The sequence below is a fragment of the Cydia strobilella genome, chromosome 24 (genome assembly GCF_947568885.1).
Source record: "Cydia strobilella chromosome 24, ilCydStro3.1, whole genome shotgun sequence".
Lineage (NCBI taxonomy): Eukaryota > Metazoa > Arthropoda > Insecta > Lepidoptera > Tortricidae > Cydia > Cydia strobilella.
In genome coordinates, this window is record NC_086064.1 from 2,520,676 (window position 1) to 2,537,449 (window position 16,774).

Here is a 16,774-nt window from a genome sequence, read left to right on the forward strand (position 1 = left end):
AACTCAAGCGGTTCCAGCAGCCTTCAAAGGACTGCACTAAACAATCTCATTATTCCTCGAACAGCAACGACTTAGATAGAAAGTATTTCACTAAGGTTTTCACTCGGCGTCATTCACGTTAAAATAAAATCCATGTCTTCTGGAGATTTTACTTATTACATACTAATAATCTAGCACAGCTATTATTAGTAACATTTTAAATATGTACTCATTAGTGTAGCTACTTTGGCTCTTATAAAAAAGCTTGTGAAAGTGTTATATCTTAGCCATTTTTCGTATGTTTTCGTACTAAGTATAGGTACATCTACTGCTAGCAGTCGACTTTACTAGTTATATATTTACGAGTACTTGCTAGCATTACTCATTATTTCAGTTGTACTGTACATACAACGGGTGCATACAATGAGTCTTAGACTTATCTATAAGCGCAGCTATAATTCGCAAGCTAATGCTTCAGCTAGTGATTCGATTATTTTCTAATGTTAGTTCTGCGTGTCCTTCACATTGGAGTTTCATGGGAAGCTGGGGTAAAGTCAACCATATTTTATTTAATGAGTGCTGGGTATTGTAATATAATGTTTATCGTCAATGACCTCAACACTGGTTTGGTTGCCACTTCCTACTGACTTTAATTTCGTTCCACCCAGAAGAATTGCTGCCATTTATTTCAATGATGCTGCAAGGTGGCTGCTACCTCTCCATCGGTGACCGTCCTCTTTCATCGGCATGGATTCACGACCTCGAGTACGCTACATTGGCCACTCACAGTCCGTCAGCGTTGAGCAGTTGCGGCAGCAGTCAAATCATGAAAGAAGCTTTGGAACCTTCCATCAGAGCCTGAGTGATACACACGCTCTGCAACTTGACGCCGTTGTGCTCGTAGAAGAGAAGATACCTCTTCACCTTCAGTAACTTGGCGGCCCGCTGTTATGATGTACTTACTTCCTGGGTAGAGCAGTTTGGGTTGAAAGGCAAGCTTTCAACGCCCGGGGGCATGTTCGCAAGAAATCACACCTCCGCGGATGCTGGCAGTATATTATATATAGATAAAAGTTAATGTAGCTTCTTTTGGGCTTTTGCATGTCAAATGTCACTTCAATTTTCAATAAGAAAGATTAAAACACATATTTTTACACTTGGAGTTATTTCTATTATAAACCCATCAGACCCGTAAACACTATTATTTAAAGCTGAAAGCGGTCACTTTTGCAAGAATTCTGCCATAAGAGATTGCGATCCTTTCTATACCATCCATATTATACATACTGTATCTTTAACAGGTTTTTGTCAAGTTTTCAGATAATAAAATATGACATTGATGCATCGAGGCGGTTTGTTTGCAGAGGACCTACCGGGAAACGCGAATCCGAAATTTCGCTATCTGCCTCTTTATCGTTCGAATATGTAAGAGTGACAGAGATGTTAGATAACGAAATTTCGATTTTCTTGTTTCGCGATAGACCCTTAAGATTGTGGTAGTGGCGCCCCAGGCGCAGAGTTTTGCGTAATATTCCCTATTCGTCTTTATAAATCACCGGGTACACAGAGCGCGCATATGCGTGAGGCAATTTCCTCGCGCACAAAACTGCCAGTGTAGACGTGCCTCGGCCATGTTGTATCGACATTTTTAGGCGGTTGCGCGAGGAAATTGCCTCGCGCGTATGCTCGCTGTGTGGACCCGGCTAAAGAGTATAATGTTTCTTCGTATGATGACTATAATTCCGCCTGTCCAATTTCGTGGATGTGCATTGCGTCTCACTTTCGCACTAAGAAAAATGTGTAGGTACTTCTTTTTGACGTTAGTGCTCCACAGGAACAGAGAATGTGCATTGCACTCTGAGTTGATCCATTAATTACGTCCCACGTATTTCGAAGCTTTTTAACCCCTCCCCCCCTTGTCACACTTGGTCACATTTGGCAAACCCCTTCCCCCCCTCGTGTCACGTCACATTTTTTCAATGAAATCGGCAAAACGAATTAAGTATTATTAATATTTTATCAGAATATTTTTGACAAAACAAATATTAGTAATTTTATAACCCAAAACTGATTAGGAAAGAAAATCAATCGATTAAAAAACGATTATCGTTCCAAAAACTTGTTATTTAGCGATAGCGAATAAAATAATTTTAATAAGTTAATATGACGCCACAAAGTTTGTGACTCCCCCCTTGTCACAACATGTCATATTTTCTTGACCCCCCCCCCCCCCCTAAACGTGTGATGTAATTAATGGATGACCCCTCTCCTCAGACTAGCATCTTGTTTCTTTACAATTTATTATTATATACGAATGCACAGGCAGCGGTGTGTTTTGTCCATTCGTAAAATGTTTGTCGAGTCTGTGAGGTTCGGATTTGAAATATGTGTTTATTCAACCTGTAGTGTCGATGACTAGAAGCTCCTTAGCAGTTTTGCTGTTGAACCCTTTGATTAAAGCTTTCGAGTGTTCTTGTCCTTTAAGAGTCCCCGGCAAGCTCGGACGAATTTCACCTTCCCATACAAACGTAGTTCCGCTCTCATTTTAAAACCACGTGTTGGATTGTAATGAAACTTTGCACATACAATGACATGAGGTATATCTATGTCTGTAATTATAATTAGTTTATATAGCTCCAGTTTATAAAACAAACGAACTAGAGCAAAAACAATTTTTTTATGAAAAAATTCGCTGTATTTTTTTACTATGGTATCTGAAGCTACATAAACTAATTGTGCCATTCTCAATAAAAACGGGTACTTATTGTTTGTTGTCAATAAGGCGCTATTTCCATATAGCTTCAATTGAAAATCAACCTTATCGACAAGCGACAATGTGGTACCTTTTGGTTGAAAATGTCACAATTACAGACAGATATACCTTATCCTATTGTAAGTACAAAGTTTCAGCGCAATCTAGTAAGTCGTTTTAAAATGAAAGCGCAACTACGTTTGTATGGAGAACCGAGCTTGCCGGGGACTGTTAACTTCCACCAATCGATTGTCCATGGACCTTATACCTTTTGTAATAAGGTCCACTGATGGACAATTAGGTTAGATTAGTGTTTGTAGGGGCTGACCAAGCCTATGGAACTCTCCGCGCGAGCTCGGATTTATACCTACGAATCGCCTCCCGTTCACGGTAGAAAAGCAAGCCAGTTGGTTGCCACACGCGCTCACGCACGCACGTCACCGCGCGCCGCACTTGCAATTTTTACGATAGTTACAAGCTACGTAGGTACTTACTATTGAATTTCTTTCATTAAACATGTAGTGTTTATTACGACAAATTTAAAGTTACAAAGTAAAATAGTTGAAAATGAATGTATGAATGACTAAAATATATAATTTAAGATTTAGATTTCATTTTATTTCACTCCGCTGTTAGAAATGATAAATACCTATTGGTATTTATCATTTCTAATTATTCTCATGATAAATACCTATTGGTGTTTATCATTTCTAAGCGGTGCGGTGTAATTAAGCGCGGTGCGAGGAGCGGCGCGTTGAAGGTCACTCCATTGTATTTTTGAGTAGGTATCAAAACAGTAGGTAGGTATTTGCGTTTTCTTTGAGAGATAAGTATCTGTTCGTAAGAACTATTATACAATCTGTGGCCTGACACTCTTTGATAGAGAAAGTTAGTCTTAGCATAGCGATTCCTATAAGAGGAAAGAAAAAATAATGCCATGCTTTGTCCTTATCACCGACCGGGTGGCATGATAGGTAGGAGGCGATGGCGAAATACCGAAATTTGTAAGAGTGAAAGAGAAAAAATCCTATGTTGCCCAAATTTCATATGAATATTCTTTCTCTTACCCCCGGTCGCTCGGTGGCGCGTCTATAACTTGTATATACTATGTCTATGGTTTGTACCTATCCATGATCCTGGAGAGCTGTTGGCGCACGTTGTCTCCGGACTTGAGCGAGCGGTAGTTGATGAAGTTGTCGTAGCACCAGTGCGGGTCTTCCATGTCTGAAAATAAATAGGTATGCCATAAATAAAAAGTTTATTGAGTCAGTATGCGAATGGTTAGAAAACGTAACGGGAAAATAGGCTACTGGAAAATAAAATTAATGGGAATATATGCGAATGGTTAGAAATGCTTTCGGGAAAGGAAGCTACTGAAAAAACAATTGGTAAAAATTGCGAATGACAAAAATCGCGATCTGTAAAGAACTATTTCCGGAAGAGAGAGTACAGATTCTATTACGAGTATGGTACTGACTCTGTTTGAAGGCGTGGTAGACGTTGAGGAGCGTGAGATGGTCCCCGTCGATGTGTGCGAAACGCATCTTGGCCTCGTCGGCGGCCTTGCGGGCCTCGTTCGGCCTCACGAAGCATTGGGGTACTGTAACATAAAGAAAAGTATTCATTTAATTTTAGGGTTATTTTATTTAGAATAGAATAGAATTTCTTTATTTGCCAGAATACGTGTATAAGATGACAACAGAAAAGGTTTACATGTATCAGTATTCAGTCGAGGACACGACATGCAAATAATTGACAATTTAATAATTTTAACATAAAATAAAGTACAATATAGAAAATATTACGACAGAAATGAAAACAGTGGGTAATTTTTCCTGTTAAAAAACTAATAATAAGTTGGTAACAATTTGAATATTAAATAATAAAATGTCCATGAATAAATAAAACTAATATCGATAAGTTAAAATTTTTATATAAAAAGTCAAATTACAAAATGGCAATTTAAGAGGGAACTCTGTCAGGCCTATGGAACTCTCCGCGCGAGCTCGGATTTATACTTACGACTCGCTTCCCGCCGGAGGTACTAAAGCTAGCCAGTTGGTTGCCACACGCACGCACGCCACCGCGCGCTATGCCAAAGTAATGTCTTCGTATCGAACAAATAACACTGCTTGTAGTGTGGACGGATGCAGAAACAACAAAACAAGCAAAAAAATATAGTTTTTTTCTTTTTCGACAGATGAGGAAAAGTAAGTAGACCTTCTCAATATACGTACTTACACCTACTGTTATTATTTTTACGATAGTTACAAGCTATGTAGGTACTATTAAATTGTTTTAAAGATATAGTTAATGTTTTTTACGACACATTTATAGTTAGATATCTGAGCGTCGGCAACCCTAACGTTGTGCCGGCGCGCGCGTTGCGGGCAGCGGCGCGCTGAAGGTCACCCCATTGTATTTTTGTGTAGGTATCAAAACGGTAGGTATTTGCGTTTTCTTTGAGAGATAAGTATCTGTTTGTAAGAACTAATATTATATAATCTGTGCCGAGGTCTGTCAGGTTGCTATATGACTACAGTCTCCGGACTCACCCGACAGCATGGCTGTGATGGAGAGGATCTCGTTGGAGCAGTTGTGGTTACAGCTGGCAATCAGCATTTTAGCCAGCTGAGGGTCGAGGGGGAACTCTGCCATCACCGCACCGAGGTCTGTCAGGTTGCCGTCATCGTCTGAAAACGCATTAATGATATGTTAATCCGGCTCCAACTTAATGTGAAGTATGTTGATATAAACTAAAAAGATTTTCAAACAGAAACTGGACTTAATCACTTGATTCGCGCGTATTAAGTGCGGGTAGTTCGCAAACCCCGCGCAGCTAGATGTTGATACAATGAGGGCTACCGTTTTTGTGCTCACCAGTTGGCGCCACTGTAGATGTAGGTCCAGAAAAACAGATTTCAAAATTCTTCTATGCTTATTTTTATAAAATCAATACGTTCTAATATACACAAAGGTATTTTAACGTCTAAATGTGCCATTTTTTAAACCTGTTTAATTTTGCATATATTTTAGTTGGCACTTTATTTAAACCACTAACATTTATTGAGCTATATCTATTGTTTGCCATGATTAATCAAAGATGGACAAAGATTTGCCACAATTATGAATAAGGAGTGAAAATTCCCGATAAAAAAACTTGAACCAGCAAAACTTCTATGCATTTGACATTTTGAAAGACCTCCATCTACACTAGCGCCTCTAGCGGCGAAATTAAACGCCTCATTCCTCGCCTGGCTGCCTGTGACCACGAACGTGATGTCACGTTCGAAACGTACCAAACCACAAAGTACTAACAACAGTAAACTCAACTGTGTAGTATGCTGTAGAATGTAGAAATAAACGTAGTCAGAATATTATATAGCGTATAAATAAGCTAGCTAAAGATTGGTTTATTCTTCAAGTTTGTTCGCCAAAACCCGTTGGATAGAATCCTGTGAAAGCAACATGTTTCATTTAATATTGTCAAAGATAGATATAACTCCGTAATAGATGGATACAGTCTAAGGAAAAAACGTGCCTTGAAAATCAAGAAAATTTGATTCTCGATCAGAGGGCGCTACTAGATGTCGTTGACGGTTTCGTTTGTTATTTAACAATTTTAACGCATATCAGTGAAAGAACATGGGTCAAAATCATAAAAATAATTAATGCAAATAAAAAAAAAACATTTATCCATATTTAGATACATTTTATCGTATTTTTATAAATCTTCATTTTTAGTTTTAAAGTGTGGCGATAGATGGCAGTGAATTTACTGTGGTTACAAAATCTACTATGACAGCGCCGCTCTATCTAATTATATCCTCTTTGATATTGTCTTCGGTTACCGCGATAGTTACTCATGAAATAAAACTATGAAAACTATGGATTTATAAATATACCTACGTATTATAAATTCTATATACGCGATATAATCCATTTTCATAGTTTTATTTCATGTTTAATTTAATTCAAAACTTTAAAGTATCATAGAAATTCATCTTTTTAGGGGTTCCGTACCCAAAGGGTAAAAACGGGACCCTATTACTAAGACTCCGCTATCCGTCTGTCTGTCACCAGGCTGTATCTCATGAACCGTGATAGCTAGACAGTTGAAATTTTCACAGATGATGTATTTCTGTTACCGCTATAACAACAAATACTAAAAAGTACGGAACCCTCGGTGGGCGAGTCCGACTCGCACTTGTCCGGTTTTTTCCTGTAAATTATTTCTAAAAGTAGTCAACCCCTAATAAATCCCCTAAAATATACTATGTATTTTTTTATGTATTTTTATGTGTATGTAATCTTAGTTTTAAGTTTATCACGAATAAAACATTTGATTCTTGATTCTTTAAATCGCCATATTCAAATATTTCCTTTTTAATAAGAAATAAAAAAATCAAAATCAAAAAATCAAAATCAAAATTATCTTTATTCAGTATTATAAAAGACATATATATGCTTACATTTTTATACAACTACATAGTGTAGTGACCTTGGTCACTAGGCGCAGCACAGTTAAGTGACCAACCGACGTCCCTAAGTCGTTAGAATAAGGTCTACAATTGGTCAGTCAACTGCACTGTCCAGTAAAGATAACAACAAAATAATATAGGTACTTTAACATTTTATGAATAAAGTAAGCTACACCTGTTCCCCGTACTAGTATTAAACTGTATCACGGTGGAAACAGGATTAAGTATCTAATCTATTGTAAGAATTATTATTAGATTATAAAAACTTACCCAAGGCAGCCAAATAGTTGAGTAGCTCCAATGCTCTCATAAGGGTCTCCGGGGCCGGCGGGTCCATGAAGTCAAAATGCACCAGGTCGTCTATGCCCAGCTTTTTCAACTGCAAAACTACAGACCCTAAGTTCGATCTGCAACGGGCAATGCGGGTGGCATTAGTTCGCTGCACCATACGATGTGTCTACACTAGTTGCACGGACATTAGTTACGTTTTGTTGGGCATTTTCCGAAGATGGACATCAGGGATGTTGCAAATATTCGCATCCGCAACCGCGGAACTTCCGCATTATTTTCAATATCCGCATCCGTATCCGCATAAAATCGATGCGGAGCTTAATGCGGATGTGGAACAGATAGGTACAGGAACGTCTTAGCGGCGGCGTAAGTGCTAGGTAATTTCGTCATTAGCCAATAGTAATCTCGTTTCGTTTTTGTGATTCGTCAATCGAGCACTTTAGCCTATGACAGACAGCGACGAGAAGTGAATAATTTGTTTTATTTGGACTATACTAATGCGATTGCGGGGCACCTAATCTAAATAATATAAATCACTAGCTTTTGCCCGCGACTTCGTCTGCGTGGAATTAGTAATTTGGGTACCTTAATTCTTAAACAAATCTGCTTTTTAATCCACCCTTTTTTCACCCCCAAATTGGTCCACACTATACATTTCCACCCCATTTTTTACACCCTTGATTTCGGGGATAAAAGTTATTCTATATCCTTTCCTACAGCTCAAACTATCCCCATACCAAGTTTCATCTAAATCGGTTCAGCGGTTATTGATTCCCCATAATTTCCACCCCCTTGAGGGGTGAGTTCTGGGATAAAAAGTATCCTATGACCTTCCCCGGGACTCAAACTATCTGTATACCAAATTTCAACTAAATCGGTTCAGCGGTTTAAGCGTGAAGAGGTAACACACAGACAGACAGACTTTCGCATTTATAATATTAGTATGGATTAGGAAAGTTAAGTAAATGCGCAATGTCCAGGATAGCACCCAGTTTATCTATAGAGAATATCAAAGCTGCTTACTATGGATATTTCCATTCGATTCTTATGCAAGGTGTAGATCTCTGGTGCACAGCGGCGGATCGCGACAGTGTTTAAAATGCAGAAACGAGCCCTGCGTATAATTGACGGAAAACCATTTGACCATCCTGCTCAGTCCTTGTTTAAAAAACATAAAATCTAAACGTTACCGTCTATATACATATTGACTGTGTGCATGTATGTAAGGTCAAATATACATAATTATAAATATAGCGCTAAAATTTGTGACACCTCGACGCGAAGTCGACCACGGTTGCAATTCCCAAAGCATCGACTCGCTAAGTCTTGACAATCGCTCGACGTCATGGGACCGATTGCCTACAACTCCGTACCTAATGTCATTAAAGACTCGACTAGCGATGCGATATTCAAAAAGAAACTTAAATCATTTCTTATAGATCAGGCATACTATCGTATTGCTGACTTTACGAGTGCGCCGGTAAGTAATTGACCCAGCACCGTTCGAAAACAAGTTCTATTACCTACCTACCTACTAATAATGTTAGAATGTTACTTGTTTGTTACTTATATCTAATGATAAGGTTATAATTAAGTACTCAATAGTGTTTATGACGTGTAAAGTGTACTGTTTATATTTACCAATAAAGTCTGTATTTCTGTATTTCTGTAATGTTACACTAGAGAGTACACCTCATATCACTCTCACAACTGAGACAAATCAAATGATATCAGATACTCTGTATAATACGTCAAAAAGTGTGTTTATGATGTAGACATACGGACCTAAGATAGGGGGGTAAAAGGGGGGGTAAGATACAATGAATGTTCGTGCAACTGGTGTTAAGTGGTACTAAAAAGAATAGAGTTAATATATAATTATATAAACAAAAAACTTTTGTGTTACAGACATAATTTTGGATAACTCAAACTATTCTACTCTTTTTAGACGCAATTCACGATTGCTATAATTTATTTTATACAATCGTGATATTAATAGAGAGCTTTTCAGTCGAGTACCGTGTTCAGGCAACGAAGCTTGCTGAGTTGCCTATGTAAGGTACGAGATTGAAAAGCTTGATTATATCACTATTGTATACAATACTTTTTCTACGAGTCATCTAAAATAATTCTTTTTTACTATAAAATCTAAATAATTAAAAATTGGTATCTCAGTAGACAAAAATAGTCGCGCTTTTATGTCTTTTCTATGGGAGCGCGGCCGCACGTGATTGGTCGAATTATTTTATAGTTCGACTACAGCGTATAGAATTGAATATTATATAGGTAGTCTAGTAGGAGTCCATACATAAAAAGTATGTAATTATAGTTTGGTATACGAAATCTTAACTCAACCGTTACAGTTGACGAATGGAAAAAACATTTTGTTGTCCCTTATTGTAATATTTATGTCTAAAATAGTCATTAATCACCAGTCACTGCTGCGGTGTCAGTATGGTTGCATTTTTATCACCTGTCTCTATGCCTGTCACTTTCGCACTTACTTACTTGTTAGAACGTGACAGGCGATAAAAATGCTACCGTGCTAAGCCCGCTGGACACAGACATCTTATTGTACAATTTGTACAGCTACAGAAGAGGGTTTAGCAGGGCCTGATTTACCCACAGGCTAATAAGGCTAAAGCCTCGGGCGCAAGGACCGAGGGGGCGCCGGGCTCCGAGTTGAGACAAGCGGGGGCGGATATACATAGTCAGCCTAGTAAGTCAGGCCCTGGCCGGTTTAGGCTAGTCCCCAAAGTCCACACACTGTTATCTAATCACAATGGTCATTCAGTACAAATCATACTTTTTCACTAATATCCGCAGGTTTCCTTACGATGTTTCATTTTACCAAAAAAACTGGTGAATACCGAATATTTCGTTTTGTTTTTGTAAGTTAAGCCTATCGAGAGCGCTGGTGGCAATGGCTGGTGCAATCCGGAGGTCGCGGGTTCAAACCCCGGCTCGTACCAATGAGTTTTTCGGAACTTATGTACGAAATATCATTTGATATTTACCAGTCGCTTTTCGGTGAAGGAAAACATCGTGAGGAAACCGGACTAATCCCGACAAGGCCTAGTTTCCCCTCTGGGTTGGACGGTCAGATGGCAGTCGCTTTCGTAAAAACTAGTGCCTACGCCAATTCTTGGGATTAGTTGCCAAGTGGACCCCAGGCTCCCATGGAGCCGTGGCAAAATGCCGGGACAACGCGAGGAAGATGAAGTTAAGCCTATCGATGGAATGGGTTTCAAGGCTCAGTCACTGAAACAAAGGAGATTCGAGTCCCAGGGAAGGACACGGGCTACTATTTTACATCATTCTACGCCGGGAATCTCCAATCATTTTTACCCCGAGGTTCACAGCCAGGCCTCCGCTTCCTTTACGAGTGTGGGCTTGTATGAAATTTGGAACTTTTCGCAGGCAGAACTATAGAAAGCCCCCACTACCACCCCAGTCACCTCAAGATCTCCGAATAGGTGTTGTCCTGCATCATGTTCTTGTAGGCCTTCTTCTGGCTAAATAACCCCTCATCATCATCATAAGCCAGAATACAGCGGTGCCCGCTAACTAAGATTTAAAATATGGATCCTAGTAAAGGTTCTATGTAAAAAATAAATATTTATAAAAGCCCCCACACTACTACCCCCCCAGTCACCTCAGGATCTCCGGATAGGTGTTGTCCTGCATCTCATTCTTGTAGGCCTTCTCCGTGTAGAGCCGGAAGCACTTGCCGGGGCGGGTGCGCCCGGCGCGGCCGGCGCGCTGCTGGGCGGAGGCCTGGACAGAGAAGATTACGGTTACTATTACTGTTAGTAAGGCCTACAGTAGAAGTTAAATGATCGTACAGCCTTCTTGAAATGCGCTGTCTTTTCAGCGGAGACCAAAGGTCCAAAAGTCCAAAGGTAATATGATCTTACTGTGAAAGCAACTATAAGTATCCTTTGACATTAATGTATCTGGTGGGGTTGTACCATTCTTTACAAATCCATGAGTTATATTTAGTTAGTTACTCACTATTTACTAAAAAAATATTAAACAAAAATCAACCTTATTTAGGTATTAATATGGCTATTAACTTGTGGTAGTAATTACTTTATTAGTGAGTTTTGTTGATTTAGCAAATGTTGATAAACAACAATGGTTACCCCAGTTCACAATCGTACTAATTGTACTTAAACTAATATTGTCTTCGGTTACCGCGATAGTTACTCATGAAATAAAATTATGAAAACGGATTATATCGCGTATATTGAATTTATAATACATCCCGACGTTTCGTGACTGACAGTCACCCGTTGACCACGAACGCTGTAAAGAGTTCGAAACGTCGGGATGTATTATAAATTCAATATACGCGATATAATCCGTTTTCAGTTTTTTTTTTTTTTTTTTTTATCCTATCTGGCTTTTACTCCCCGCAATTTTGCACGGGGTGAATTTGCCAATGTCGGTTTTCATAGTTGTACTTAAACTGTTTTTTGACAAGTTTTCACAGATAGTAAATATGACATTGATGCATCATGGCGGTTTGTTTGCAATGTTTGATATGCAAGTGATTAGACAACGAAATTTTGATTTTTTTGTTTCGAGGTAGATCTCAGATTGTGATGGATTGTGGTAGTGGCGCCCCGGCGCCCCATACGCAGCGTTTTGCGTAATATTACCTATTACGACGAAAATTTAGTTTTAATTACTACCATAGTGCGCAAACAAAAGGTCTATATTACGACCAAATTTCCGCGTAATTAGTACGATTACGATTGTGAACTAGAGTATCTAGTCATAATAACAAGATTTTTTTGAACTCCCATCAGATAATTCCGATATTGAAAAGTGAAATGGAAAGCAAATATTATTTTCTTACCTTACTAATTGGAGACACCAAAAGCGACTCCACTCTGATACGAGGATTATACACCTTCTGTTTCGCAAATCCAGGGTCAATCACGAACACCACGCCATCAATGGTCAGCGAAGTCTCAGCAATATTGGTCGACACCACCACCTTTCGTCCTATCGCTCCATTTGACCTGTTCGGAGGCGCTGGTTCAAAGATTCTCTGCTGCAGATTCGGTGGCAAGGTTGAATATAGCGGTATACACTTTAACTCCCCAGCATCTGGCCCTAAATTGTCTATTTCTCTCTTAATTCGCTTACAAGCATCTTCAATCTCTTCTTGACCAGTTAGGAATAGAAGTATATCGCCAGCGATTTCTTCGCATATATGAATTTGGACTACAGTACGAATGGCTGCTTCTAGATAGTCTCGTTCAGGCTGCGGTGTGTAGAAAATTTCTACAGGATGAGTACGACCTGGTACGTTCATGAGCGGAGCATTATCGAAGTACTGCTGGAATTTACCAGCGTCTAACGTGGCAGACATAATAACTAGCTTCAAATCTGTGCGCTGTTTGATGACCTCCTTTAGAACTCCCATCAAAATATCTGTGGCTAGTGTCCTTTCGTGAGCTTCGTCAAGTAGAATCACTCTGTATTGATCTAACATAGGGTCAGACATGGCTTCCCGCAACAACATACCGTCAGTCATGTATTTGAGTAAGGTGTGCGGTCCGGAGCAGTCTTCAAATCGGATGCTGTAACCGACTTGCTGGCCGAGAACCACATCCATTTCTTCAGCGACTCGCTGAGCTACAGACATAGCAGCTACTCTCCTTGGCTGCGTGCAAGCGACACCTTTGGACTTGCCAGCGGTGACAGCAGCGAACTCAACGCTCCACTGTGGTATTTGCGTGGTCTTGCCGGAGCCGGTTTCGCCGACGAGCACGACGCACTGGTGCGTGTTGAGGAGTCTCATGAAATCGTTCTTGTACTCCCACACGGGGAGCCCCAGGCGGCGTCGGAGGAGCTCGTGATAGCGCTGCGAGTGGGGGAGACCTGACGAAAAAGAATTTGTTTAAAAATGGATGGAGCTTAGTTGTATTCCATGTAATTGCGTCTGTCTCTGTTGATTTGATATTAATATTTGGATTTAAAGCATATATGTGCCATCCTCAACCAAAAGGGTACTTATTGTCGGTTGTCAATAAGGCGCTATTTCCATGTAGCTTCAATTTGCAATCAACCTTATCCACAACCGACAATGTGGTACCTTTTGGTTGAAAACGTCACATATGGAGTTATATGCGTTATACATGAAATAAGAATATTGTGTCATCAATATGAACCCATAAATAACATTTATTTCCATTGCACCATAATTACAAAATTTTCCCATAACTTATGAAATAATAATATACAGCCTAGAATAAGCCAGGTTTTGGAAAACATGGTGAAATACTTTGTGTTAAGTAAATTAACATTAACTATATTTTTATAAAAAATGTAAGATGTGTAGATATAAGTTAAAAATTGTGACCACAATACCCCATTACCAATAAATTATGTCTCGGATATCAAGAATATTTGATTCTCGTACAGATGGCGCTACCACCAATACCAACCTTTGGCCTATTCTCAACTGGATGGCGATGACGGTTTCGTTTGTTATTTAACAATTTAAACACATACAGTACCAGCCAATAATATATCACCTCCATGTGTTTACGGTATAATTTTTTTTATATATTTGTGAGTGACTTCGACCTCACTGCTTTAAGGTCTGTTTTTTATTCCGTAGACTAAAATGATGTTTCATGTGTAAGACATGACATTTCTTAGTACCACATGAAATGTCATTTTAGTCTACGAAATAAAAAACAGAATATAGGTAGTCTAGTAGTATTCCATTGTACGGGCGATGAGAAAAATTGGTCTCATGTAAGTTTTTTTATAGAGGATTTTTTTTTAAATTTATTGTTACCTTCATTTTTTTACTAGAGGTTTTTTAGTAATATGCTGAGTATCCTATTGTAATTCACAGTATTTCAATGCAATATTCATCATATATTTGTATAAAATGACTAGTAAAATATGCAATCTACAGTAAATGTAACCTATTGTTTACTCTATACAAGCTCATACAAAAATACTCAAAGGTGATATATTATTGGCCGGTACTGTATCAGTGAAAGGACATGCGTCAGTCATATAAAAATAATAAATACAAATAAAAAAAATCATTTATCCATATATATATATATACACTTATTAATATTATTATTTCGTTTTAGACAGGCAGCTGATGCTGGTACGAGTGGTATGTCTAAAACATAGTTCACTTAGCACAATTTCACGCTTTAGATAGTTTGTCTAGTCTATTTTTAAATTGATTCACACTTTGTAGAGTTTACAACTTCAGAGATTATTTGATATTTTTACTTTTAATTGTGTGTCCATGGCAGTAAATTAACTGTGAATACACAATTCACTATGACAGTACCCCTCTATCTTATATATTATTAGAAACGGACATAGCATAGGTGTACTATCATGCTAATACTAACCCGTAAGCGGATTGACTCCTGGTGTGCTGGTGGCAGTAGGCGGCATGGCAGAGCCCAGTGTAGCCGCACTGTCTGAACTCTCCCCCTTCTCCCCTCTAGCGGCCGCTGCAGCCGCCTTTTCCTCTCTGAAACATTTGGTAACACTTTAATTGCAGTTCGGAATTTGTTAACTTGTTCACATTTGAAACAACTTCAAACTAATGTAATTTGTTGAAATTTGAATAGCGTCAGTATAGTATAAGGTAAGTTCAAATCTCAATATCTGTGGTGTGCAGAGTGTTGTATGTGCAACCTAGTTTTTATGAAGTTTAAAAAACTTAAAAAAAAAACCTAGTTGTTTATTTCTAGCAGGGACCGGACAACCCTTTCCGCGATACAACCCTTTCAATGGGCGACACTTAAACACGGCTAACACATTGAAAGACTTTCCCTTTTGAACTGCAAGCCCATTCATACCCTTACCTTTGACTAACCCTTACCGAAAAGCTAACCAAAAATAAGGCTAGCTCTTAATAAGGGTTACCCTTATCTTTAAGCGCTTTTTATAAAGGTTTCCCTTTGCGTGAAAGAGACAGGATTAGTATATATCTACGGTAGTGTATGAAAAGGAAAAAAAATACGTGCCTAGTCAAAGAACGATCGCTCGGATTCGAAGTAATGTGTGCTTTATGAACAAGGTAGACGACTTAAATTAGCACGCTTATATGCTAAAAGGGAAGCCCTTTATAAGGCTAGCCCTTATAAGCTATATGCAAGGTGTTGGTGAGCGGATGATAAGGGTTTTGTAAGGGTATTTGGGCTACCGATTACTCAAATGTGGTAGCTTTATATAAGGGTTTTTAAAACCAAAACAAAGGGTTTCGTCTGGCAAAGGGTATGGTGAGTTAAGCCTTATGCAATACCCTTATAAAACCCCGATAAGGGATAGCGGGCCGGTCCCTGATTTCTAGTATTCACAGTAAGTTTTGTGCTCTTTACAAATTAGTGAATAGGTATGTAGTTTTTTAGAGTTCCGTACCCAAAGGGTAAAAAACGGGACCCTATTACTTCGCTGTCTGTCCGTCCGTCTGTCACCAGGGTATATCTCATGAACCGTGACGTGATAGCTACAGTTGAAATTTTCACAGATAATGTATTTCTGTTGCTGCTATAACAAATACTAAAAAGTACGGATCCCTCGGTGCGCGACTCCGACTCGCACTTGGCCGGTTTTTTTAAATAAATATATTCAGTCATTATGAAAATTATACATACAGCATATGAAGCGTACCTTTCACGCAATGTTAGAAGAGGAACCGAACGATTTAGGGTTTTGTTACAAAAGTATAACTGATTTGATTGAAAGTGTTTTATGCAAATTTACAAATCGTTGGATCGATTTAAAGACAAAACAAACCGCTCAAAAAGAAGCTGCCACCAAAACCTAGACACGATGCCAAAACAAAACCAAGGACTAACGTTTTAAATTATCTATTTCAAATATGTAGCCTCTCAAAATAGAGACAATACAATGAACATAATTAATTATATTCCGACAGCATTTCTTTTGAGACATGCGAAAAAACAAAGTGATAAATCGAGCATGGCACAGAAAAAATAAATGTGCTACTAACCTTTTCTTCTTAATGAAGGGGTCCATGACTTCGATTCGTCGTTTCGACATTTTAGACGATACACATAAAACGCGGGGTTTAAAATACAGTAACTTCTTTTTCACCACTCAATAATACCATGGACCAACAAAATGGCGACACACACGAAACGAATCGAGGCAACATCCACAACATCGACAAAGAACACAATTTTTTTCTAAAATAAAAAAAGCAGCATAGCAGTGATCTGTGATTATCTTTGGTTTAGTGTTGCAA

General features: G+C 38.7%; 1 protein-coding gene across 1 annotated transcript in view; it reads right to left on the minus strand.

The window, feature by feature from the left end:
* Positions 1–16,685, minus strand: part of LOC134752124 (putative pre-mRNA-splicing factor ATP-dependent RNA helicase PRP1) — a 30,108-nt gene extending 13,423 nt beyond the window's left edge. The window contains exons 1-8 of the mRNA XM_063687699.1: positions 16,520–16,685; positions 14,907–15,031; positions 12,368–13,398; positions 11,159–11,280; positions 7,483–7,619; positions 5,287–5,424; positions 4,209–4,331; positions 3,856–3,955 (exon numbers count right to left, since the gene is read on the minus strand). Coding sequence (XP_063543769.1) covers positions 3,856–3,955; positions 4,209–4,331; positions 5,287–5,424; positions 7,483–7,619; positions 11,159–11,280; positions 12,368–13,398; positions 14,907–15,031; positions 16,520–16,569 — 1,826 coding nt within the window. The 5' untranslated portion in view covers positions 16,570–16,685. The remainder of the gene's footprint in view (positions 1–3,855; positions 3,956–4,208; positions 4,332–5,286; positions 5,425–7,482; positions 7,620–11,158; positions 11,281–12,367; positions 13,399–14,906; positions 15,032–16,519) is intronic.
* Positions 16,686–16,774: the final 89 nt, after the last annotated feature.